General features: G+C 52.9%; 1 protein-coding gene across 1 annotated transcript in view; it reads right to left on the bottom strand.

Moving 5' to 3' along the window:
- FGF11 (fibroblast growth factor 11) overlaps positions 1-20,102 on the bottom strand; it is a 32,845-nt gene extending 12,743 nt beyond the window's left edge. The window contains exon 1 of the mRNA XM_063138665.1: positions 19,910-20,102. Coding sequence (XP_062994735.1) covers positions 19,910-20,102 — 193 coding nt within the window. The remainder of the gene's footprint in view (positions 1-19,909) is intronic.
- Positions 20,103-24,852: the final 4,750 nt, after the last annotated feature.

Raw genomic sequence — 24,852 nt, 5'->3', positions numbered from 1 at the left:
GGGTTGTTGTGAGGATGAAATGGTGAGGAGGAGCAGGGGTACATTTACACTTTACATTTACACCGCCTTGGGCTCCCTGGAGGAATGGTGGGCTATAAATGGAACGAATCAATCCAAAAGAGCCCCAGGGCTGATTATTTCCAAGGCCCTGTCAAAAGGCAGAGAGAGAGAGAGAGAGAGAGAGAGAGGGAGAGAGAGAGAGAGAGAGAGAGAGAGAGAGAGAGAGAGAGAGAGAGCATAAAACCAAAAAGAGCCATCGGTTTCACACTTGGAAGAAGCCAAAAGAAAAGCATTCTTTCAAGATAGAGATGTTCTCCTAGCATCCTTTTGTTAGGCTCCTCTGTGTGTGTGTGTGTGTGTGTGCGTGTGAGAGAGAGAGAGAGAGAGAGAGAGAGAAGAGGGTGTGTGTGTCTTTCTCACGCATGCATTTTCCTTTGCACACAATCACACCTCTGATGGGGGTGTGCATGTGTGCGTACATTTATCCCCCCCCCCGTGTCCTGTTGTTCACACAGCGTGTATGCACAAACCGTGGGAGTGACAGATGGTGAACGCTGCTTTTGGGGCCTCAAACCCATGCCTTCAAACAACGGGACATGAGGGAATAAGTGCACACCCCCGTGCACACCCCCATCAGAGGTGTGATTGTGTGCAAAGGAAAATGCATGTGCGAGAAAGTCTCTCTCTCTCTCTCTCTCTCTCTCTCTCTCTCTCTCTCTCTCACACACACACACACACACACACACTCAGTGGTTGATCTCCGTGCAGCCTCTTAGAAAAGGACCCAGGAGTCCTGGCTCATGTGCCCCAAACGACTGCCCTTTGCAAGAAACCCCACAGACCTCGTTCTAATCCCACCTTCCCCAACCTGGCGCTCTCCAAATGTGTGTCAACTACAATGCCCATCACCCCCAGCCAGCACAGTCAATTTAGCTTGTTTGCAAGCTAGATTTATCTTTTTAGGGCCCCGTTGCAGCCAGCAAACAAGAGAAGTTGGGCTTTTATTTTTGGCGCTCTGGGAGCCATATTTGGGGGGGGGGAGGGAAGCGGCCCTCTGCCACCTGTGGCCATGTGTTGCCCATCCCAGCATAGAACGTTGGACCCGGGATGCAGGAAAGACTGGATCTACACACACACCCCCTCGGCCATAAAGCTCACTGGGTGATTTGGGGCCATTCACTGACTCTTAGCCAGTCCTACCTCACAGGGTTGTTGTGAGGATGAAATGGTGAGGAGGAGCAGGGGTACATTTACACTTTACATTTACACCGCCTTGGGCTCCCTGGAGGAATGGTGGGCTATAAATGGAACGAATCAATCCAAAAGAGCCCCAGGGCTGATTATTTCCAAGGCCCTGTCAAAAGGCAGAGAGAGAGAGAGAGAGAGAGAGAGAGGGAGAGAGAGAGAGAGAGAGAGAGAGAGAGAGAGAGAGAGAGAGAGAGAGAGAGAGCATAAAACCAAAAAGAGCCATCGGTTTCACACTTGGAAGAAGCCAAAAGAAAAGCATTCTTTCAAGATAGAGATGTTCTCCTAGCATCCTTTTGTTAGGCTCCTCTGTGTGTGTGTGTGTGTGTGTGTGTGTGTGTGTGCGTGTGAGAGAGAGAGAGAGAGAGAGAGAGAGAAGAGGGTGTGTGTGTCTTTCTCACGCATGCATTTTCCTTTGCACACAATCACACCTCTGATGGGGGTGTGCATGTGTGCGTACATTTATCCCCCCCCCGTGTCCTGTTGTTCACACGCGTGTATGCACAAACCGTGGGAGTGACAGATGGTGAACGCTGCTTTTGGGGCCTCAAACCCATGCCTTCAAACAACGGGACATGAGGGAATAAGTGCACACCCCCGTGCACACCCCCATCAGAGGTGTGATTGTGTGCAAAGGAAAATGCATGTGCGAGAAAGTCTCTCTCTCTCTCTCTCTCTCTCTCTCTCTCTCTCTCACACACACACACACACACACACACACACACACACACACACACACACACAGAGGAGCCTAACAAAAGGATGCTGGAGGACATCTCTATCTTGAAAGAATGCTTTTCCCTTGGCTTCTTCCAAGTGAAGAGGACAGCTCTTTTAGTTTCTGTGCGTGCTCTCTGCCTTTTGACAGGGCCTTGGAAATAATTCACGAGCTATTACTGCGAAGGGTCCCCCCCCCCCCGGCCTTTCTTTCTGGGCCCAGCATCTGGGATGTGACATGCAGGGAGGGGGGGAAAGCTCTTAAGCAAATGATACTTAGCAAAGAAAAATGGTCCCCTTTAACCAGCCGCAGAGAGATTTTCCATTCAATCAAGGCTGGGAGATTTGAACATTTTAATTCTATTGTTTCCTTAAAGGGGAAAAGGCAGGCAGAGACTGGGGGGGGGGGGGGAGACCCAAATCTCTCAAGAATGGCATGAAGTGGGGAGGGAGGGGAGGGAGCTGGGGGTATCTAGGTTTGGGGGAAGGTCCCGTGAGCAGAAGGGGGTCACCTTGCCTTTATTAAAGCAGGAGCAGAGGGCCTCTTTCAGCCCAGGGGCCATTTCAGAGAAGGTTTTGGGGGACCACATTCCATTGGGGGTGTGTGTGTGTCCGGGGCAAGATTCTGAAAAGACCAGAAGAGCGGAGCTTAAAGCCCTTGGTGTCTCAGGAGAGGCATTTCAGCTTTTGAGAATGCAGGAAAAAAATGCACAAAAGCCAATAAAGGAACAATGGGTGGAGGGGGACGGGGGCGTGGCCATCTGGGAATCTGGATTTGGCCACGCCCCTGGACCTGAGTTCCAACATTCCTGGGTTAAAGCAAGGCGAGCAACGTACAGCAAAACCTAATTGCTGGTTAAATTGGGCTCCTCATAACTTAGGGTGACCATATGAAAAGGAGGACTGGGCTCCCGTATCGTTAAGTTGTATTGAAAAGGGAATTTCAGGTGTCATTTGCATACATGCAGCACCTGGTGAAATCCCCTTTTCATCACAAGAGTTAGAGCTGCAGGAGCCCTGCCCTCTTTTGTAGAGTGACAGTGCTCCTGCAGCTTTCACTGTTGTGATGAAGAGGGGGTTTCACCAGGTGCTCTATGCATACGAAGGACACCTGCTGAAATTCCCCTTTCAGTACAACTGTTAAAGATACAGGAGCCTGGTCCTCCTTTCTGTATGGCCACTCTATAACTTAGAGCTGGTGATGGGCGGGGGGGGGAGGCCATTTTGCATGAGTGGAGGGGTGTGTGTGACTGGCTAGGGAGTTTGGCCTTGAGGAGAGGGAGCTTGGAAGCCAGGATCTCTGGATGCCCTGGGTGAAAATGGGCCCCACCTTCTGAGCTGGGTGGGGGGCAGGCATTTGGGTTCTGGCTCCCACAATCGCTCGCTCGCTCGCTCCCTCCCTTCCCGCAGTCCACCCAGCCATCCCAGCAATGATGAATCACTCCAGCTGTCCCCGACTGTAATTTCTCTAAGTGGTGGTGTCCACACTTCTTCAACAGCAACATTAGCCAAGCTGAAGGATGACCCACACTTTCCCAGCAAACCCTTTGTCTCTGGCCCGGGGTTTTCACTGCTCACAGCCTTGGCCACTCTTACGAGGGACGCTGCTCCTTCTCGACAGACCCGCAGCGTCCCTCCAAACGGAATACTTCCCATGAACTCATTTAAGCATTTTACAGTCTTTGTCCTCTACGGCTCTTGACCTGCCACAGAGATCAAAGAGAGTCCCATTTTACAGTTGGTGATGACTGAGGCTGAAAGTGAGAGCGACAGATCTGTGCTGGATCAGACGGAAGGAAGGCCTCCAGGGTCCAGTTTCTGTTTGCACAGTGGTCAACTAGATGCTCAAATGGGAAAACCACAAGTAGGGTGTGAAAGCTCTCTTGCTCCCGTCCCACAGCAACTGGTGTCCATAGGAAGGCTTCCCCTGAATTTGTAGATACCACGGAGCCATCGTGACGAACACCCACTGACAGCCTTCTCCTCTCCCATGAATTCGTCCAACCCCCTTTTAAAGCCCTCCAAATTGGTGGCCATCTCTACATCTTGTGGTAGTGAGTTCCATAGTTTAACTCTGTGCCATGTGACGAAGCCCTTCCTTCAATCTGTCCTGAATCTGCCACCAGTGAGCTTCATGGGATAATGACTCCATTGGGTTCTAGTATTATGGGAGAGGGAGGGAAACCTCTCTTTATCCACTTTTTCCGCACCAGGTGTCATTTTGTCCCCCTCTATCAGATCTCCCCTTGTCCAGCTTTTCTCTAATGTTGTAACCTTCCCTCACGGGGAAGATGCTCCGGCCCCTTGGTCATTTCTGCCCCTCTTTCAGCCCTGCCAGGCCCTCTTTGAGGAGCGCCAGAGACCACAATGGCACCCAGTATTCCAAGCATGGTGGCGCCACGGAGGAGGATCACGGCAGATTCATAGAATCATAGAATGGCAGAGTTGGAAGGGGCCTACAAGGCCGTGGAGTCCAACCCCCTGCTCAATGCAGGAATCCACCCTAAAGCATCCCTGACAGAGGGTTGTCCAGCTGCCTCTTGAAGGCCTCCAGTGTGGGAGAGCCCACAACCTCCCTAGGGAACTGATTCCATTGTTGTACTGCTCTAACACAGTCAGGAAGTTTTTCCTGATGTCCAGCTGGAATCTGGCTTCCTTTAACTTGAGCCCGTTATTCTGTGTCCTGCACTCTGCACATGCTTGGATGCCTTTCCCAAGCCGTCCCCAGCTGGGTCCCCTCCAGGTGTGCCGGTCCGGGTGACAGCGATCATCCGCAATCAGTGATCATCCGCAATCAAACTGGGCGCAGAGTATTGCATCCAGTTCTGGGCTCCACAATTCAAGAAGGACGCAGACAAGCTGGAGCGTGTTCAGAGGAGGCCAACCAGGATGATCAGGGGTCTGGAAACAAAGCCCTATGGAGAGAGACTGAAAGAACTGGGCATGTTTAGCCTGGAGAAGACAAGATGGAGGGGAGACATGATAGCACTGTTCAAATACTTAAAAGGTTGTCACACAGAGGAGGGCCAGGATCTCTTCTCCATCCTCCCAGAGTGCAGGACACGGAATAACGGGCTCAAGTTAAAGGAAGCCAGATTCCAGCTGGACATCAGGAAAAACTTCCTGACTGTTAGAGCAGTACGACAATAGAATCAGTTACTTAGGGAGGTTGTGGGCTCTCCCACACTAGAGGCATTAAGAAGGCAGCTGGGCAGCCATCTGTCAGAGATGCTTTAGGGTGGATTCTTGCATTGAGCAGGGGGTTGGATTGGATGACCTTGTAGGCCCCTTCCAACTCTGCTATTCTATGATCCTATGATCCGCCACCACCCACACACACCCCGGTGATGCTGGGAGCCCGACTCATCCGGAGACCCTGGGCCCAAACGTGGGCCTTCCAGAGCCCGGCTTCGTGAACCCTGGCTTGGAAGAAGCCTTAGGAAGGAGGGCCTGGAAGTCATGGCACCCCGGGGGACGGGGCGGTTTTGCATTTACTGATCCTGACCCCTGGAAAGGGGGTGGGTGTCAGGCTGCGTGGTTCAGGCAATACACAAGCCCTGCGAGGGTCCGTGTCCTTCCACCGCCGTGGTGGGGAGCAGAGGGCCAAAGTGTGCCGTGCAGTGTGGAGGCTGCCGTGCAGTCTGTCTCTGGGCATGTCCCTTCTCTCTCTCTCTGTCTTTCTCTCTCCGTCTTTCTGTCTGTCTCTCTCTTTCTTTCTTTCTTTCCTTCTCTTCCTTCTCCGCCCCTCCCTCTCTGGCTCACTGCAGCTGCAGACAGAGAGGAGAGCAACCTGCAAGGTTACACAAATGCAGAGTAGCCGGCGGCCAGAGAATGAGGGAGGGGTGGGGCGGGGTGGGGTGAAACCCCCAGGACTGGGGTGGGGGGAAACACATGGAGCGCGGCCATCCCCAGTTGACTGCCGGGGTGGGGTGGGGGGTGTCAGGTGCGTATCAAGCAGCCTGGGATTTGCCCCCCCCCCCCCCCGAAAACAGAGCGTGGCCCCTGGGTTTGAGCAGGGGGCGCCATACCAGGGGTGCTGGACTGGCAGCCTGTGAGGCAGAACCGCGGCCACCACAGATGGGCGCACCCACACGGTTGTGATGTGGGGACGCGCATCCCCACGCCTGGGTGGGGCTTGAAAGGCTGGGATATGTGCAGGGCTTGTCAGCACTGAGGGGGGTTAAGTGGGCAGAGGTATTGGGGGTGGGGGGAATGAAAGGACGAGGACAAATATCGCTGGACCTGGGATAATCAGCGCAGAATGAGTGTAAATCGAGGGGCTTGAAAGGGGGAAGGGATTGGAGGACTCAGGTATGGAGGGGGAAATGGAAGGGGGTCATGAGGACTAGAATATTGGGGCGGTTTTGGCCTGGAATATCTGAGGCAGAGCAAGGCGTGATTGGAATCTTTGGGGAAGTGTGGGTAGCTATTGGGGAGGGGATCATGGCCCATCAGGACTGAAAGCAGGGGTGGGGGCAGGGGAGAGGTTATTATTACTGGAATTGGGGGAACCAGGGGAATAAATACCTCCGGAGAATGATTCCTTTTTGGCTCTTTCGAGAAGCAACTTCCCTTCTGAAATACCTGCCTGTGCAAACCCAGGGCTCGGCTGCTTCCCCCTGCCGCGCCTTCTCCATTCCCTTGCCTCACTCTCCCCCCCCCCCGCCCCCCACAAACCCCCTGCTCCTTCGCTCCATAATCTATGCAAATATATTTAAATAGCCTTAATTTATTTTAACGGGCATATGTTCGCCGCACGGCCTAGAGGGTTATAGCTTGGGCGCAAAATAAGATAAAATAAAACCGATGGAGGATTAGGGGGAGATCTTGGCAGGTGTGAAATGGGGGGGGGATTAAGGTGAGCCGAAGGCAGGGGGTGTCAGCTTCTCTAACGGCTAACCTCGGATGTGTTTTTGGGGTGGGGGGGTGGCCATGGGCGACAATACCAGAGAAACACTCGGCGGAATAGGAGTGGGTGTTTTGACCGAGGAGGGAACCCCACAGCAGCGGCGGGGAACTTGGCAGCGGCGCAAAGGGTGGGCCGCGAACCACACCTGAGTCATGCCGGCGGGGTGTGCGAGCGCTCCCGGATCCTTGGCATCCGGCGTAGGTGGCATCCATCATGTTTATATCCCAATTTTCCAATAAGATTACAAATAAAACCCGGTGTCTCTGAAAGCTCAAGCGAGCGTCTCTCTCGGCCGCAGCGGCTCCACTGGCTCCCATAAATATATTTATTCCCGGCAATAAACGCGGTCTCTTTTTCATCGCCTCGTCCAATCACTTATCTAAGGAGAAAACCAAAAATGCCCGAGAGGTGGAACCCGATAGTCCTGGGTGACTCCCCCGACGACGTGACCGCAGAGCCGGGAGGGAACCGCAGCCCCGGTGCCCTCGCTGACCCCCTTTTCCCCGGCCCTCCCGGCTGCGCTGGGGATACCCAGCCTGTGAGTGATGTTCTAGATTGGATGCATTTCCACGGAAGCCGGACCCTGCTTGAAGCGGCCCCGGTTTCACGCAGAGGGTTCCCCCTTCGTGGGGTTTCGGCTCACGCTTTCCGGGATGGGTGGCTTTAGAACAGGGCTGCCTGTCTCTTGGGCAGGAGGGACAATTGTCCCCTGCTAGATGTCTGATTTGGGCTGGAGGACCGCCCCCTGGCTTGGCTTAGGAAGGCAAGAAGCAGGGGAGAAAAGGGGACGGTGGGAAGGAGACCATGATGGCAGCACACAGGAGGATGGGCAGTGAGCAGGGGGTTGGACTCGATGGCCTTACAGGCCCCTTCCAACTCTACTATTCTATGATTCTATGATTGAACCGGGGACCTCGGAGAGGGAGGAAGAGGGGAGGGGGAGGGAAGGGTGCAGTTTTTCAAGGTGGCTGCCACCTGGATGCCTTTCTGCTGAATTCCAGACATGCAAGGGCTGCTTACGGCTAGCTAATGGTCACTCTGTGCATGTTCAAAGCACTCTCTTCTTTAGGATTTGTGACTGTGGGCAGAGGCTGAAGCCTGGCATAAAAATAGATATTGGCAGGAGTTCTTAACCTTTTTGGGCCTATGGGGACATTTGGGAATTTGAGAAAATGCTGTGGGCACCACCACAAAATGGCTCCCTCGGAGGATGTGGCTGTGCGTGTAACGACTGCCGGAGGTGCCTGGTTAGTCAAAAGAGGGGTGGGGAAAGGGCAGGGAGGAATCATAGAATAGTAGAGTTGGAAGGGGCCTAAAAGGCCATCAAGTCCAACCCCCTGCTCAGTGCAGGAATCCACCCTACAGCATACTTGACAGATGGTTGTCCAGCTGCCTCTTGAAGGCCTCGAGTGTGGGAGAGCCCACCACCTCCCTAGGTAACTGATTCCATTGTTGTACTGCTCTAACAGTCAGGAAGTTTTTCCTGATGTCCAGCTGGAATCTGGCTTCCTTTAACTTGAGCCCGTTATTCCATGTCCTGCACTCTGGGAGGATCGAGAAGAGATCCTGTCCCTCCTCTGGGTGACAACCTTTTCAGTATTTGAAGAGTGCTCTCATGTCTCCCCTCAATCTTCTCTTCTCCAGGCTAAACATGCCCAGTTCTTTCAGTCTCTCTTCATAGGGCTTTCTTTCCAGACCCCTGATCATCCCGGTTGCCCTCCTCTGAACACGCTCCAGCTTGTCTGCGTCCTTCTTGAATTGTGGAGCCCAGAACTGGACGCAATACTCTAGATGAGGCCTAACCAGGGCCGAATAGAGAGGAACCAGTACCTCACGTGATTTGGAAGCTATACTTCTATTAATGCAGCCCAAAAGAGCATTTGCCTTTCTTGCAGCCATGTCGCACTGTTGGCTCCTATTCAGCTTGTGATCTACAACAATTCCAAGATCCTTCTCGTTTGTAGTATTGCTGAGCCAAGTATCCCCCATCTTGTAACTGTGCAAGCCTAGAGGCTGGGAGAAAAGGAAACCAGCCAAGGAGAGAAAGAAGGCAGGGAAAGGGGAGAAATAGTGAGGCCAGAGGCTGAGAGCAGAGAGAGAGAGAGAGAGAGCGCAAAGGGGGAAAGGCCTGGGTGGACGGAAGACGGTTGAAGTCACACTTTCCTTCTGTTCCTGCCCGCTAAACAGCTGGAAGGAGAACCTGGTTTCCAAATATTTTTTAACAAAACACATTTTTCAAGGGGGTCAGGAGTGGGATGCGTCATGGGCACCATCGGAGGTCCCTGCAGCTGTGGGGGCTGTGTTGGGGCCCTCTGTGTTATGGGGTGATTATGCCCTGCTTCAAACCGCCCCTGCTCCCGCTGCCAGAAGTGGGGACAGGGAAGGGGGGAATAGATGTCAGCCCTCCATGAAGCTGTGGTGACGTGAAGCTCCTTCAAAAGGCAGCTGGCTCCCCTCTCGGCCCTGATCCAGGGAGCTTTGCACGTGGTCCTCCAAATGGGTCTCGGTCGGGTCCCCTCCTTGCCTGCCTTCCCCTCCTCTGCTCCTGCTCCCGCGGGGCTGGTAGCGCTTCAGAAGGCATGCGGCTGGCGCATTCACACGATCAGATATCGCCAGAGCGTCTCCGTTTCCGTCCAGGATTCAAGGTCGATTTGGTGCAAAATGCGGGCCAGGCAGGCACGGGGCGAGGGAACAGCAGCGCTGGAGCAGTCCCTGCCCCAGGCAGCCTACAATCCACGCCATCCTCTCCTTCAAACACCTATAGAGAGGAGGCCCCGTTGGTTTTAAGTGCTTCAAGCCCTCCCATCTGCGGGTTTAGTAGGGAGCTGGGTTCTTTTCTCCCCCCCACTCCGGTTTCTGGGGGGTGGGCAAGAGCCAGGCAGAAAGAGATATCATGGGCTGGAGCAGCTGACGGCGCACACAGAGAAAGGGAGGCGACGTTGTTGCTGGGGAAGGCGGTGTTTTGGCCGGCTACCACGGCAAGTGTTGTTTTGCCAGCTGCAAGGACAGCACAGGGCAATGAGGTGCCGGGCCCGGTGCCAACGGAACAGCCAGGCAGCGAGTTTCAGCGCTGGGCTGCCGGGCGGGGGGGGGGGGGGAGGGAGAGAGAAAAGGCAAGCAGGGGATGGATGAATCTGGGCTCAAAAAGGCAGGCTGGAAATCCAAGGGAGGGCCCCAGGCAGATTGTAGGCTGCCTGGGGCAGAGACTGTTCTACTGCGGCAGCATCCCCTGCCTGCCCAGCATGCGTTTTGCATCACGGGAAGACAAGGGGGTGGAAGACCCCTGTGGGATCCAACCACCCAGTATACTGTTCCCAGCCATGTGCAGCTGGAAGGTCTGAGCCAAGGTACAATTTCTTCTAGTACTCCAGCCTTGCCCACCTTTGCATGGCTGGCTGGGGGATGCTGGGAGTTGTAGTCCAACACATCAGGATGGTGCAGAGGGCTGTGGTACACCAACACATGCACTGTGGTACACTTGTCTCTTTGCACATACAAGTGACAAGTGTACGTTTGATGCACATGGGATCCAAACGCTCGACTGAGCCCCTGGGGTGGATTCTGGGAGCTGACAGGATTTGGCCCTAGGAGAAACACGAGGGCATTGTGCAAATGTGTGAACAGATTTCTCTGCCACAACAGCACTGGAAATCTCTGCTGCTTTCTCAGAAGGCCGGTGGGGCTGCTCGCTGACCTGGGCGTTCTCAATAAAATGCAGTGCTCTTGCGAGATCTTTTACTGGGAGGGATCAAAACATCACGTCACCTCTCCTATCCCTTTGTGCGTGTACCCTGAGGACCAAACCGAGGGAATTATCCCCTTCCTGTCGGGGAGAGATGAAGACGCTGGATGCCTGAGGAGGATGGAGACTTTCCCCCACACTGACAGGGGGATCTAGAGAAGGGACCCAGGAGTCCTGCAGTTCTGCCCTTTTTCCCTTTGAGTGTTTGGGAAGTGGGAAACTCCCATGCATAGAATCCTGGAATCGTAGAGTTGGAAGGGGCCTACAAGGCCATCGAGTCCAACCCCCTGCACAGTGCAGGAATCTACCTCAAAGCATCCCTGACAGATGGCTGTCCAGCTGCCTCTTGAAGGCCTCTAGGGTGGGAGAGCCCATAGACTTCCATCCCGGCCATGTATTATTGATAGGGGTGTGCATGGACCCCCGCTCCGCGGGCTGATCCAAAAATTTCGGATCGGCCCGCTCCGCCCCGCGCCGCCCATAGTCCGCTCCTCTTCGCTGCAGAGCTCCGGCTCCGAATCGGAGCTCCGCAGTGGAGGGGAGTGGCGCCAGGTAAGGCCCCCTCCCTCCTCTCCCTTACCTGCAGAGCCCAGTAAGGGACCAAGGGGGAGGGGGGCCTTACCTGCGTCCATTCACGGTCCCTCGGCTTCTTCAATTGAGCCCGTGGCTCAACCAGGAAGTCTGGACTGCAAGTGCAGGTAAGGGAGGTAAGGATGCAGGTAAGGGAGAGGAGGGAGGGGGGTTTACTGGGCCCTGCCGCTGTCGCCGCATGGGCGACAGCGACAGCGGCAGGGCCCGGTAAACCCCACTTACCTTTCTTGTGGAGCTCCGGATCGAGGCGAAGGATCCGCCTTCACCTCGATCCTCTTTGCAACGCTCCGTCGGCCCCCCAATCCTCTTCCCCTCCGCTTTAAGGGGAGGCGAAGCACCCCGCTCCGCTTCTAATTTGCCGGTCCGATTAGAAGCGGAGCACATCCCTAATTATTGAGCTCTTCAGACGAGAATCTCCTCTGAGTACCATCACTCGGGGGATGTCTATACAGCCTATTTACCCCATCGTGGCTCCGCAGTGGTGCTGCATGGTTTATATGACACAGCCACCAATTTGCAACCACATTGGGTTCCCCCACCTCAAAACTGCGCTTTTTCACGATGCTGTTTGACCGCGACTTTTTCAATTGCCCCGACGTGACCACGTTGTTTCTATCCGTCATTGGTGGCTTCACTTTGGCTTAGGAAAGTGGGAATGGCTGGGGGCAGTTCCAGTGCAAGGTAGGCGCAGGATCCAGGGCAGGGGACAAGCGTCAGGCTGGACAAGCAGAGTTACGGCCGCCATGGCCGCATTACGGCCTGGGGAACAAAAGCAAGAGCAGTTGCGATGTCCAACGTATCAATTCAGTGAACAGCTACAGGCTTTCAAAGTTGCGCAAAGTCCCCCCCCAAACACACAAACCCATTCCCACCATCGGACTGGGGCGATAGTTCCTCTCCGCTGAGTCCTGCCATTTAAACATATCGATGCCGCTTCACAGCAGCCACGAAGCGGGGTTTCGGGGGAATCGGGACGCGAAGCTGTGGCGTCTAGACGCAGCCTTGGTCAAGGGCTGTAGAAAGGAGGGGGCTTTTTTCCGTGGCCCTGAATTGGAAACGCCGCCCCGAAGGAAGTTCCACCGGCCCCGATTGTACAGTCTGGGTAGCAGCCTGTCAAGACATCCCCATTCACATCCTCATTTTAAACCGGGCTTCTTGCCTTTCTTTGCAGCGTCATGGATTTGCTGCCTTTTGTTTTGATCTTATATGAAGGACGATGAAATGTTGTTTTTTATGATAGCGCACTTTTATTATTGTAGGCTGCCCTGGAATCCATTAAGATGAACCGGGCCGGGGAGGAGCAGAGGTCTAGAAGGTGTTAAAACAAGTAACAAGCCATAAGCAAAGAGAGAAGTTTGGCAAGAGAGACTCCTGTGGCTCCAAAACGGAGCCCACAGTTCAAATCCTGCCCAAATAATCATTTCGGCACCATAAGACTTTTGAGCCCAAGTGCTGGTCCTCACTTTAAACAGGGAAGAAGAAAACAGTTATGACACTAAAGTGATTTAAGGACTAGGCCGCTGCCGTAAACAGAGCTGAACCCGTGCCCCATCTGGATGGATATTGCCGACACTGACAGGCAGGAGCCTTTCCCTTGCCCTCCCTGGAGCGGCTGCTGGAGATTGAACCTGAGATCTTCTATGTGCAAAGCCGGTGCTCTACTGCTGAGATGCAGCCACCAATTTACAGATATGGGTGTTTTTTTGTGGGCGGGGGGGGGGGGATATTATTCCCTTGGTTGAGGCTCCTGGGAAAAGCACCCAACCTGCCTGCCTACGTAGCACCATATCTTTCCTCCACCTAGGTGTTCACGTTTCACAGACTAAATCAGGGGACATCCTTGTAAGTAACACCTTTATCGTTGGCACACTCAGAATCACTGCCTGACCTTCCTCGTGTCCCCCGTCCGTCCGTCCCCATCCCCCCCCCCGGAGCACACCATTTCCCATCGCTCAAGGCGACTCCACCGGGTTCCACGCTCTGCTCCATTTACACTGCAACAGCCAGGCCTGCGCTAATTTAAAAGCCAAACACCGTGGCATGTGTCGCTCAAGACGTTTCAGAAAAATGTAATTGCCCTGCAGGACGTTACAGATTCAGGACATCCCTCCGCAGCTGAAGTGTGTGTGGCGTGGCAGGCTGCACAACGTTGTTGTTTGTGCACATGCCTGTGCCCTGGAAAACACTGGGTGCCTCGTACCGTCAGCGGCTTTCCCTCTGAGGTTTCAGACAGGAGGCTTTCCCCCTCCAGCTCTACCTGGGACTGAACCTGGGGTCTTCTTAATGCAAGGAAGGGACTCGACCCACTAAACCACAGCCCCTGAAGAGAAGATGCCTCCATCTACTTCCACCCATGTCTAGAGAGCCCTGTAAGCGTACAACTCCTACACAGCTTGAAACAAGGCCAAGAGAGGGCCAAACTGTGAGAAGGTGGCAAAAGGCCAGGTCCTGCCCAACGGCAAATGAGTGCTCTCAGTTGGAGGGCATTGCTCCGCCGTGCCCAGGATGTAAGGCACAATGCGATGCACACCTTGCCCCCATAGACTGTGGGATTCATTGCAGAACTCTGCACGCCAACCATCTCAGATGGTTTTCTCTCAGGGCTATTCGCACGGTAGCGTATCTTGGGTTCATTAACCCGTGATATGTGGGGACATGCACCACCCACAAGTCCATTCCCTTTCGTGTAAGCAACCTCCAGTTGGTCCAATCAGGGGTTGTCAGATGTGTGAATCTGGACTGATGGTTTGCTTAGGGGCTAAACAACCCAGCGATTAACCCAACAGCAAATCATGGGTTTGCCACTGTTACGTTGCCAACCTCCGATTACGCTGATTGGAGGCTGTTTACAGAAACCGGTAGTGGCTTGCAATCGGTGCACGCCCCATGAATCGTGGGTCAAATAACCCACAGTTTGTCGCCATGACATGCAAACCAGGTCTATGTCCAAAGTGTGGCAAGATTCTGGTGCTTCTGGTTGCATGAGGCAGGCTTCAGCGTGGCGTGGGCTCGTTCATCTGTAGCCAGGGAAAGGCCACAGAGTGAGAAGTCTGGCCGCCCATAACGGGCAGAGGCAGAATAAATTATGCAACCCCACCCCAATAAAGACAGCAACTGTATGCAATTTCGAGCCTTTTGGCTCACGGCTGCAGATTGCAGAAGGTGTAAGACCCCTGCAGGAGCAGACCGAGGCCCATCTGCCCCAGCATCCCATGGGAAGCCCACCATCACAGCCAGCCGCCTTGCACCGAGTCAAACCATGAGTCGACTGCAGTCAGCCCCAACCTAGTGTGCCCCAGAACTGCTGGACTACAACTCCCATTATCCAATGAGCAGGGGTGTGCGGGATGGGGGGAATTGCAGGCCAGCCCATCTGGAGGTTTGGAGAACGTTGCTGCAATTAATTCTAAGTACAAGTCATTGAAATATCTGCACATTCTCCCCCGTTTATCCATTCTCCTCTTTTTCCTCTCTTGTGCCTCTTATGCCCAATTTAGATTGTAATCTCCTGGGGGCAGGGACCTGGTCTCTCCCTTTTTGTACATACATGGCACTAATACTAGTTTTGATAGTCCTGTGGAAGGGTGAAGAGGTGCATAAGGGCACTGAGGCCATCTCCCCTCCCATCTTATTCAGGGCCACCCCTGTGGCTCCTCAGATTTCAGCTATCGCTCATATAATGTCAAGCATATTAATGCAATCAATAAGGACTAGTGACTTGTTTCTTTAAAAAACAGAAGCTAAGCTGACATTCATCGGAAGCTAGATTCTTTGCCTGGGACAGCAGGCGGGGGTAGAAATCTAAACGGTTTGGGACCTGTGCATTTTAAGGGGTTTCTCAGTCCAGATGAACCCACCTGCCTGTTTTGATCATCGAGAAACTTTTGCTCCATGTCTCTGCACTGTTGGAGGTGCATCAGAAGAGAATACAGGACGGAGCCTTCTCCGTGGTGGCACCCAGGTCGTGGAACTCACCCCCCGGGGAAACCTTACCAGTCTCCTCTTGCCCTGCCTTCTGGCTCCAGGTCAAAACGTTGTTTTTTAGGCAGCCTTTTGCACAACGTCACTTAAAAATCCACAGCTACTGTCCCTGGCATTTTAAAAGTTCTATAAATTTCCACTGCATTGTTTTGTTTTCAATCTTTTAGACAGTTTTAACTGCTGTTATTATTGTGTCCACTGTGAAGGCTACCCCCTTAAATGCGGTGGAAAAGCAAGGATTAAATACTTTAATAAGTAGGTTAAATTAAATAGAAAGGGTGAGTACAGGGGAGTGGAGAGGTTAGAGAAAGAAGCAGGGTTTTGTGTGTGTGTGTGTGTGTGTGTGTGTGTGTAAAAATATGCTTAGCAGCTGCAAAGGATTCCCCCATCAACCACTTCTTGCTCAGGCCCTGGGTCTGTTGGTTCTCTCTCTGTCTCCACAATCCCTTTTCCTTATTTATTATTTTATGCTATTTATTTTATATTTAAAATATTTCTAGGCCAGTTTTCAGGGCAAGATCCCGCCCTAGGCAGCTTACATAATAAATTTCCATACAGAAGAAAACAGCAAAAATCCCCGTCTTTTGCTTATGCTTTTGAGTGGGGGGAGGGAGAATGGGATGGGGGGGGCTTTTTGGTCTCTGAAAGGGAGTCCTGGCATTGTGCCCGCTGTCTTTCGGCCTCCTCTCCTTCTCATCTCAGCCTCTGCGGTCCCATCGGTTTAGAAATCCCCCCTTCCAAAGTGACTTGCCAATGACACAAGAGCAGCAGTGGGCCCCCAGAATCCTGGCTTGTGCAGACAGCCGTTGATTTCTCAGGATAACAGCCCTAGATATGTGGGGTGCCCAAGACGGAGACCTACGGGCCCACCCACAAGACATTTTGCTGCCTCAAGCGAAGGACAAGAGGTTCCCATTCATCCAGCACCATATACATTGATGGTGCTATATAAATAAAATTTAAAAATAAATAAATAAATAAATAAATAATAAGGTTCAAATTGGCCGACTGGATGGGTGGCTGCAAATTTCTTCAACTCGAAGGCCATCATCATCAGCTCCACCTGAAGGCTGCAAGGGGAGCGTGGCAGAGCACCGCCTGCGCAATTCTCTCCCCCAACATCTTGCTGCCACCTCCCCGCAACTGCTGCCTGAGGTGCCTGCCTCAGCCTGCCTTATGGTAGGGGCAGACCGGCACACACACACACACACTCCTCTCCCATTCATTCAGTAAAATGGGGAGAAATCCAGAGCAAAGTTCCGTTACACAAGCGTCCTTGACGTGAACGAGAGATGCACAAGGAGGTTTGTGCAGGAGAACTTCTCTCTGGCTGCACCCCATGGGTCAGATCTGCCCATCGCTCCCTCCTCATCCATGATGGCACCCAGAACAAGCCACCAATTTGGATAATGACGTAACAACCTCCCTGCTTTGTTTTGCTTTAATTTGGGGGAAAAGACTCAAGGTAACCTCTCACACTCCCTTCAGCTTCCAATCCGGCTCTCCAGACGGCACCACAACCGCAAAGCCACAGCACACTGGGGAGGGCCGTGTTATCCCAGGATAACCGACCCCATAAACAAGACCCTAAACGGCTTAGGCAGCAATCCCTTGCATTGCTGTGATTTGCCCGGAAGTAAGTCCCACCGAACTCCAAGAGGCTTACTTCTGATTAACAGCCAGCTGCACGGATTCCAAAACTTCAGGCGTTTCTCCCCTTCTTTTCTGTTTAAAAAGCTTTACAGAAGGGCAATGCACTTTTAATAAAAGCACTCTTCAGGCAGTGTGCGGGGACTGTGACAGCATTTTAAAGGGAGGGGAGCTAGGAGGAATGGCCCTCCAGTACACACTGGGGCTAGAATGAGGAAGTGGGGCTATAGGAAGCGACCGAGAGAGCTATACCATCTGGGGACTGCGATCACGGCATACCCCAGGTTCTCTGCTGGAAACACAGGGTTGTTCCTGACCAAGGGTTAGTCCTAACCGGCCCGTTATCCCAAGGCTGAGGTTCAGGGGTGGTTTCTGGTCTCTCTTGCTTTTCTACTGTAGCCTTTGGGGGAGAGAACTCTCACGCACACAGACACACAGCGGTATGCGGAGCAACCGGGGGAATTAGCATCCATTCCAAACAGGTCAGGGGTAAGACGTACAGACACGACCGCTTAGGCTTATAAGCCTTAATTATTATTATTAGATAGCGCTTTGAGAATGAGAAAGTGGGGTTTCATCCTTGGTTTCAGGATTCATCAACAGCAGCACGTTCATTTAAAGGCCTTAAAAATTAACAGGCTATCTCCCCCCCCACCCCACACACACACACACCAAATCCCTTTTTTAATGTTGTAAAGTCCCCAAAGGGCTCCATCTGCCACCATGTAATTCAAAACTTCAACTCACCATGGCTTATTTATTTACATTTTCATACTGGGCGTTCTTGCTCAATCCTAAAGCCTGTGATGTCTTTAAAAAGGAGATTGTGAATTAAGGCACTTGGAGAGTGCTACAGCCGTCTCCTCCCCTGCCATCACCACCAATAACTGAGATGAATGGGTAGAGCATGTGTTGGACTACAACTCCCATTGGCCATGCTGACTGCGAATGATGGGAGTTGCAGTTCAACCCACCTGGACAGCACCAGGTTGGGGCAGAGCTTCTGAGTTGAAGGACCAACCAGGACTTCCATCAATGATCATTTTAGAAACTGGCTAGATATAGACTGGTCCGTATAAGTGGTACTTTGGAATCAAAGTGCGCTAGCTTTTCTCAGAACGGGAAGAGGAGAGATGAAATGACAACTTCACCCCCAATAGCTGATGTTGTTGCGACAAGGCACACGACAGGACACGTGGGTCCCCAGTCATTTTCCTCCAAGAAAGGGTGCTACCAACATCAAAATACCAGCATGAGACAACAGGTCACTTGTGGGGTTCAGCGTCGTGAAGCTGAGGCTGGTGTGCATCTCCACACTCCTAGAGTATAAATCCATCCTTATCCACCACAAAGCGCATGCAGGCACAAAAGACCGTCCACAGACATTCTTCTAAAGCAGCCTTCCTCAACCTGGGGTGCTCCAGATGTGTTGGACTGCATCTGCCAGAATGCCCCAGCTGCTGGCTGGGGCATTCTGGGAGTTGTAGTCCAACACATCTGGAGCGCCCCAGGTTGAGGAAGGCTGTTCTAAAGGAACAATCTCATCAATGTAGCAAACCCAGCGCTCTTTTTCTGGATAGACCAGTCTGTGGATTTATTCCACAGAAACATTTCGAAGTCAGAAAGGAAGCCGGCGAGTCCATCAAAAATATTTCTTGGTGGGGAAGGGAGCATCTCAGGTTGACGAAATTCAGTAAAAAAAACCTGTGCACGTTTCGAATTCACCTCCCTTCCCTTTTCAGCGTTGCTGGCTGCCAACCACATTTGCTTCTACTCGTTTCATTCATTCCCTCCGTCACGGACAGAATCTGCATGCCTATTTGTCAATTATTATTTATTTTCGGAGTTACCACCGCTGTCACTCAAAATCAAAACCAAAGTCCCTCTTATAATGCTACGTTCTGTCAACAGGGGGCTCTGGACGAAGCAGCCCATCGTGGGAAGAGGATTCACCCCACTTCGGGTCTTCTGAACTTTCCAGGTTTTACCCCACACGGTCTGCATGCATTAGACACACCCCTGATACTGCTACGCTTACATGGATGTCCTCTCCTGCCACAATCCCCACTCCACTTTGTGTCCTCATAAGACGGAGCCCATTTCAGAGATATACAAGTAGAGGCACTTCTCCGTTCTGCCACAGTAGGCAGCAGCAGAAATGGATAGCGGCCTTCCCCCACCTGGGGCCCAGCTCCTACCATGGACCATGCTGGTTGGGAATGATGGGAGTTGCAGTCCAACACCTCTGGAGGACACTTAGGTTGAGGGAGCTGCCATGTAACCTAGCGCTCACTAGCGCCCCCACAGTTGACTACAGGAAACAAAGCTCCAATCAATCCGCATAGGCCAACGCTGTACAACGCCCCCCACAGGTGACCCCTGGGAAGTGCAAGGGTGAAACAGTCTATATAAACCGCGATGAACCAGCGCCTCCTGCTGTTGACCCCCGCCAACACTGTGATCTTTCAGGCGCCAGGTCAAGACTTTTCTCTTCTCCCAGGCATTTCACAGCATTTAACAATGCTAAGTTTGTTTTCCAACGGACCCCAGAACAGTTGTTTTTAAATGTTTCTGATGGTTTTTAAATTTTAAATACCTTTTTTTAAATGTTCACTGTTTTTAACTTTTGTAAACCGCCCAGAGAGCTTTGGCTCTGGGGCAGTATATAAATGTAATAAATAAATAAATAAATAAATAAACTGGCAAGTGGTCCACGTTAACCACAACCGAACGAGGCTGTGGACCCCCACCAGAAACTGATGTGCAAGCTGGCCACAACGGGGGGCCACGCTCCGCTCCCGTTCACCCCCAAACACTGCACTTTGCAGACAGTCTGGATTAACCACATCAGAAAGATGCCCCCTGCTGTTGACCCCTGGGCACTGCAGTTTGAAGACGGGCTAAATAAGTCAGACTTGAGCAGAGAGGACAAAAAAGACGGGAAAAGGAGTTCACCCCCACCCCAAACCTGCACAATGCCCCCATGCTGTCGCAGGATTTCGGAAGCCCCGCTCTTGCCTTCGTCAAAGACAGCGGGAGACCATCCCGCCCACCCACCCACGAAGTTGACTTACCCGGTGTTTTTTCCAACCGGCCCTTCCGCCCCCCACACAGTCTGACTTTGGAGATTAAAATGAGCAGTTGTTTCTGGCATAGCGACTTGGTCCCGCGAGGGCAAACCTTCCGCTGGGTGGAGACGGGGCGGCTGGCGACGGGGTCACGGATCTCCCGCTTCTGACGGATCAGGGAACTGGCTAGCGCGGCCATCCCTACCCCATCCAGAAGCAATGAGGGTGGGGGGCCGGGGAGACACTGGCGCTTCGGTCAACGCAGGAACGGTGCCCTCTCTCCTCTCCGGTGCCTGGGTCAACTTGTCCTGGGAAGTAGGGAGCAAGCAGGCGGGTCGATCATCCGTCGATTTCGGGATAGCAAGGAATTCAAGGTGCCTGGATACGAGCCGATCAATCCCAGCGGGCGAAGGAAAGGGTGTCCTGAGGATGACTGAGTGAAAGGAGGAGGAGGGAGAAAAGGATGGTGATAATGATGAGGAGGAGGATTTAGGATTACTAAAACGAGATTCTGTCCATCCTCCGGAAGAGCCCGTCCATGTATGGGAGATGCTAAAAGTCCCCAAGAAAGAGGCAAAAGGTTTATTCCGTCTGTCTGTGTCTCTTTTCAAAAATTGATAACGTGAACCATCCGTCTTTCTCTATCCTTCTCGGCTTCCGCTGCGCTCCCTCGCTTCTGAAGGGTGGGGGAGGCGTGGAGGAGACCCCGATGTCCTTCAGAGCTTCAGAGGTTAATTATGTGGAGAGGCAGGAAAAGGGGGGGGGCTGAGGTGGTGGTGGGGAGCCAAGGGATCCGAATCAGAGTGTGTCCGTGTGTGTATTGTGGTGTGTGGCAGAGAGTGAGGGAATGGAGTAGACAAAAGCCAGAAGGCGGAAGAAATGGAGAAAGGGTGGAGGGGGGGGGGGAGAAAGAGAGATTGTCACATACCCGTGACAAAGCTAGTGGAGGGGGGGGTGGGGTCGGACACATTCCCCCAATCTGTGAGCCACCCTTCTTGGGTGGCAGCCTGGGTGAGGCGGGGTGGGGTGGAGGAGAAAGGACTTTATCCACCACTGATGAACGACAGGGACAGGGGGAAAAGGCAGCCCAGGAGTCCTTTCCAGGGAAGTGGGATTTTTGTTGGCTGGTTGCTCCTGTAAGCAATTGGGTCGGGGGCTCCCTCCTCAGGGAGCTGCCTTTCTGGGGATCTCTTCAGTGTAAGAGTCTCCTGCACCACAGAAGGCGTTAAGCAGATGCACACTAATAAACTATGGATGTTACTGTATAAATACACATCGTCTCTATTTGGCTTCGGAGCACCCCCACCCCACCCCCAGCGAAACCCCGAAATAGGGCTACGTCTAATTGGAGGGGGCAGTGGGGGCACCCCAGGGGTTGAGACGGAAGGATAGCAGGAGCGGGAGGCTCTCCCTGTGGGGCGAGGCTCTGAAGCACCAGAGAAATTAATGAGTCATGATAACTCAGGGTGGGTTCGGGAGGGGAAGAGGGGAGAGAACTGTCCACAAAGGACAGATCAAAGGAAGGACTTCTTCACACAGCGCAGGGTTAAATTATGGAACTCACTACCACAAGATGTAGCGATGGCTTTAAAAGGGGTGTCGATAAATTGCTGGAGGAGAAGGCTATCCATGGCTACTAGCCCTGAAGGTTAGGTGCTATCTCCAATATCCGAGGCAATAAGCCTGTGTGCACCAGTTGCTGGGGAACATGGGCAGGAGGGTGCTGTTGCACCATGTCCTGCTTTGTCGGTCCCTGGCCATCGGCTGGTTGGCCATTGTGTGAACGGAGTGCTGGATTAGATGGACCCTGGGTCTGATCCAGCATCAGGGCTCTTCTGATGTTCTTATGTTAAGTCACACTGACATTGGAAAGGTTTTTTAGAAGCGAGTGTCAATCCCTGAGAGGGGCCCATGAATTAAAAATGTGACTGGGTGGGGGGGAGACCCCTGTTAGCGCCCCAACAACTCCAAAAAGAACCCCCTGACCGCTAGCCACTTGCTTTCCCTTGAGTCCGCCATCGGCCAGCTCTGGGTTGCAAACAGCGCCCCCTGCAGGCAGCAGCCTTGTCTGGCCTTCTGGGGATCAGAAGTGGCGCCCCCAAGAGGAAGACCTGTTGCGGATTTTGTTCCCCAGAGCCAAGCAAATTCATTTGGGGGCTTTGCATGAGCAGCAGAGCTTGGAGAAAGATGGGGGTGAAGACAGGTCTGGAATTCATTTTAGCCACACTATAGACACTATAAACATTTACAGTGCTCAACTCTGGGAAGCTGTAAACTCATAACAGAGAACAAAAAGGGGAAATGAGCATGTACAGAGTATGTTGTTGTTTTTGCTCACCTCTGCACAGAACTGGATCCAAGAGATCTGGATTTGTCCTTCCTCTGCTGTGCGGTTGCTTGGTGGTCATTAAACAGCATCTCTCTCTCTCTCTCTCTCTCTCTCTCTCTCTCTCTCTCTCTCTGCCTCAGTTCCCACATCTGCATAATGGGAATAATTGTTATCTATTACGCACAGCCATTACACAGGGCAGTGGAGCCACTCTGGGTTTCAGTCAGAACTCTAAAGGTGCTCTCCAAGTTCTCCACTGCATTTAAATGTAGCAAATAAAATGATGGTGCGATCAATAAAGCTCAGAGCAGGATCACTTTGAACCAGGATCTGAGGCTCCCCCACACCCAGTTTTCCATGCTATGGTTTGAGAAAGAAGCCTCTGACCTTGTGCAGAGTGCCCCCAGCCCTTCACCACCGAGTCTGTTCCAGACGCAGCTGGAATGACAGCTCTCCCTTTCCACAGCAAAGAAAGGGGGGTTTCTGGGCAGGATTGGGTCCCAGCGCCTCTTTAGGGCTTCTGTGTACAAATTAAGTAGACATGCGGCCCTTAAATCATTTCCCCCTGTCGGTATTTGCAAGGCACAGGGAGGGGGAGGCTGGCGTACAGATCAATGCAAGAGGGACAAGGACAAACGGCCGCTTATTCCCACCCTGGGAGCAGTCAATAGGAGCGATACCGTAACTTATGGGATCCCACAGGCAGAGATAGGTCTGCAAAAGGGAGAGCGGAGGGAAAGCGTGGAGGGAAACGGTCCCGTCATGGGGCCCAAAATCGCACCCTCCTTCCCGATGGAACGGGCGCAGCCAGAGGCGGGGAAGAGGAAACTCTGGAGGAGTTACGGGCAGGACCCCGGGGCGGCCATCTCCACGACTTGACCTGGGACGGGCTGAGGAAAAGGGGGCTAAACTGTTCTTGGCCTCTAGGCCTCTGATTGAGGAGCTGTCTTTGTTGAAGGAAGCTGCCAAGAGCTGTTGAATTATGCAGGGAGAGGCCTTCCTTTGCAGCACCTGCAAGACACCTAGAGGAGAAAGCCTGGGCCCCAAGGGGGCCAGCTTCCTACCCGTGTGCTAGGCGCTGTACCGGCCACCAAAGCGATGCCGCCTCCTGCTCAGGCAGGTTACAGCATTCGTTCAATTGGTGAGACAAAAGACGGTGCTTTTATCATGCTGGCCTCGCTGGCGACCCACTCCCAACGAGTTGGCTGGTTCGTCCAAATCAATATCTGAAACACACAGACACAAACGCCTCCGGACACTGTGCTTTTGGCTCCCCGGCCCACAGTTCCCAAACCTCCAGAACTCTGTTGCCTGCCCATTCTTCCTGCCAGCACACAGTTGCTTCTCTTCTCTGGACAACCATCTGTCAGGGATGCTTTAGGGTGGATTCCTGCATTGAGCAGGGGGTTGGACTGGATGGCCTTGTAGGCCCCTTCCAACTCTGCTATTCTATGATTCTCTGTTGGCCTTGGTCAAAGTTTTAAACAGACCTTTCCCTTCTGTCACAGAAGCTGTGGTGTTTGTGAACATTCTGTTGCCGGCGCCTGAGCAGTTGGCATCTCTGTCAACATTCCATGACGTCACAGAAGCTCAGCTAATCATTGGAAGGGAAAGAGCTTGCAGGGAACAGACAGCCCGGCATTTTTTGGCCTTTCCTAAACACAGCCTTTCCTTTCAGCAGCCGCAGCAGCAAACAGTACGGTCAACTGCGAGGTTCTGGGGCCCTAAACCAGGGACGCCCCACCCCGTGGCCCTTTTTGCAGCCTCCCTCCAGTCCCCACCAAATTCACCGTGGTGGGGGCAAAGAAGCCACAAGTCTGCAAGCACCTTGCCTGCAAGCAGAATTGCATGCCGGAAGCCTCCCGGGAGCGCAATTGTGCTTGCAAACAAGACGCACGCTCCTCGTTTGCTTGCAAAACCACAGCTTGGTGTTTTGTGTGTTTTTGCTGCCATCACCACAGCAGCAAATTCAGTGGCAATTTTGGAAGCAGGGGCGGGGTGCAGCCAGGGGGCTAGGGAGGGCCCCGCTCCCCAGAATTTGTCTGCCCCTGCTCTCAGCTGGGCTTCCTGGTGAGGACCGCCTGGAGTCCATTTGCTCACCTGGCCTCAACAAAAATGCCATGGGATTCTTTCTATCGGAGGAACGTGTGTGTGTGTGTGTGTGTGTGTGTGTGTGTGTTGTGTGCGTGTGCGTGTGCATGCCAGGGCTTTGCCATTTGCATCATGTGGTGCCTGAGAGTTGTGCCTTCCGAGAGTGGAGTTTGCTCCCCCCCCCTTCCCCTTCCCATTAAAATTTCATACAAATCTTAAAAACAAACGTGGATGGAGCAGCAAGGAATTACGTAATGCCGATGAAATAATCATAGAGGACTTGTTGTGCATGCATGCGCACTGCGCGTGCAATTTTGCCCCCTAGTTCTGCACGGGGTGAAAGGCGCATGTATGGGTTGGTTTGTTTGCTTTTCCACTCTTGCCTCCAGAAAGAGCAGGATCTCCGCGTCAACAGTTCCTCAAAGGAGGCACGGCTGGTCCAGGCTAAACTGGAGGCAAACACAGGCCTATCATCTGGCGTCAAGACAAGGACGCTTCACCAAGGGACAAGCGTCATCCCAGGCCCTCC

The sequence above is a fragment of the Elgaria multicarinata genome, chromosome 11, assembly GCF_023053635.1.
Source record: "Elgaria multicarinata webbii isolate HBS135686 ecotype San Diego chromosome 11, rElgMul1.1.pri, whole genome shotgun sequence".
Classification (NCBI taxonomy): Eukaryota; Metazoa; Chordata; class Lepidosauria; order Squamata; family Anguidae; genus Elgaria; species Elgaria multicarinata.
Note: the sequence above shows the minus strand (reverse complement) of the source record. Positions and strands in the feature narration are given on the sequence as shown.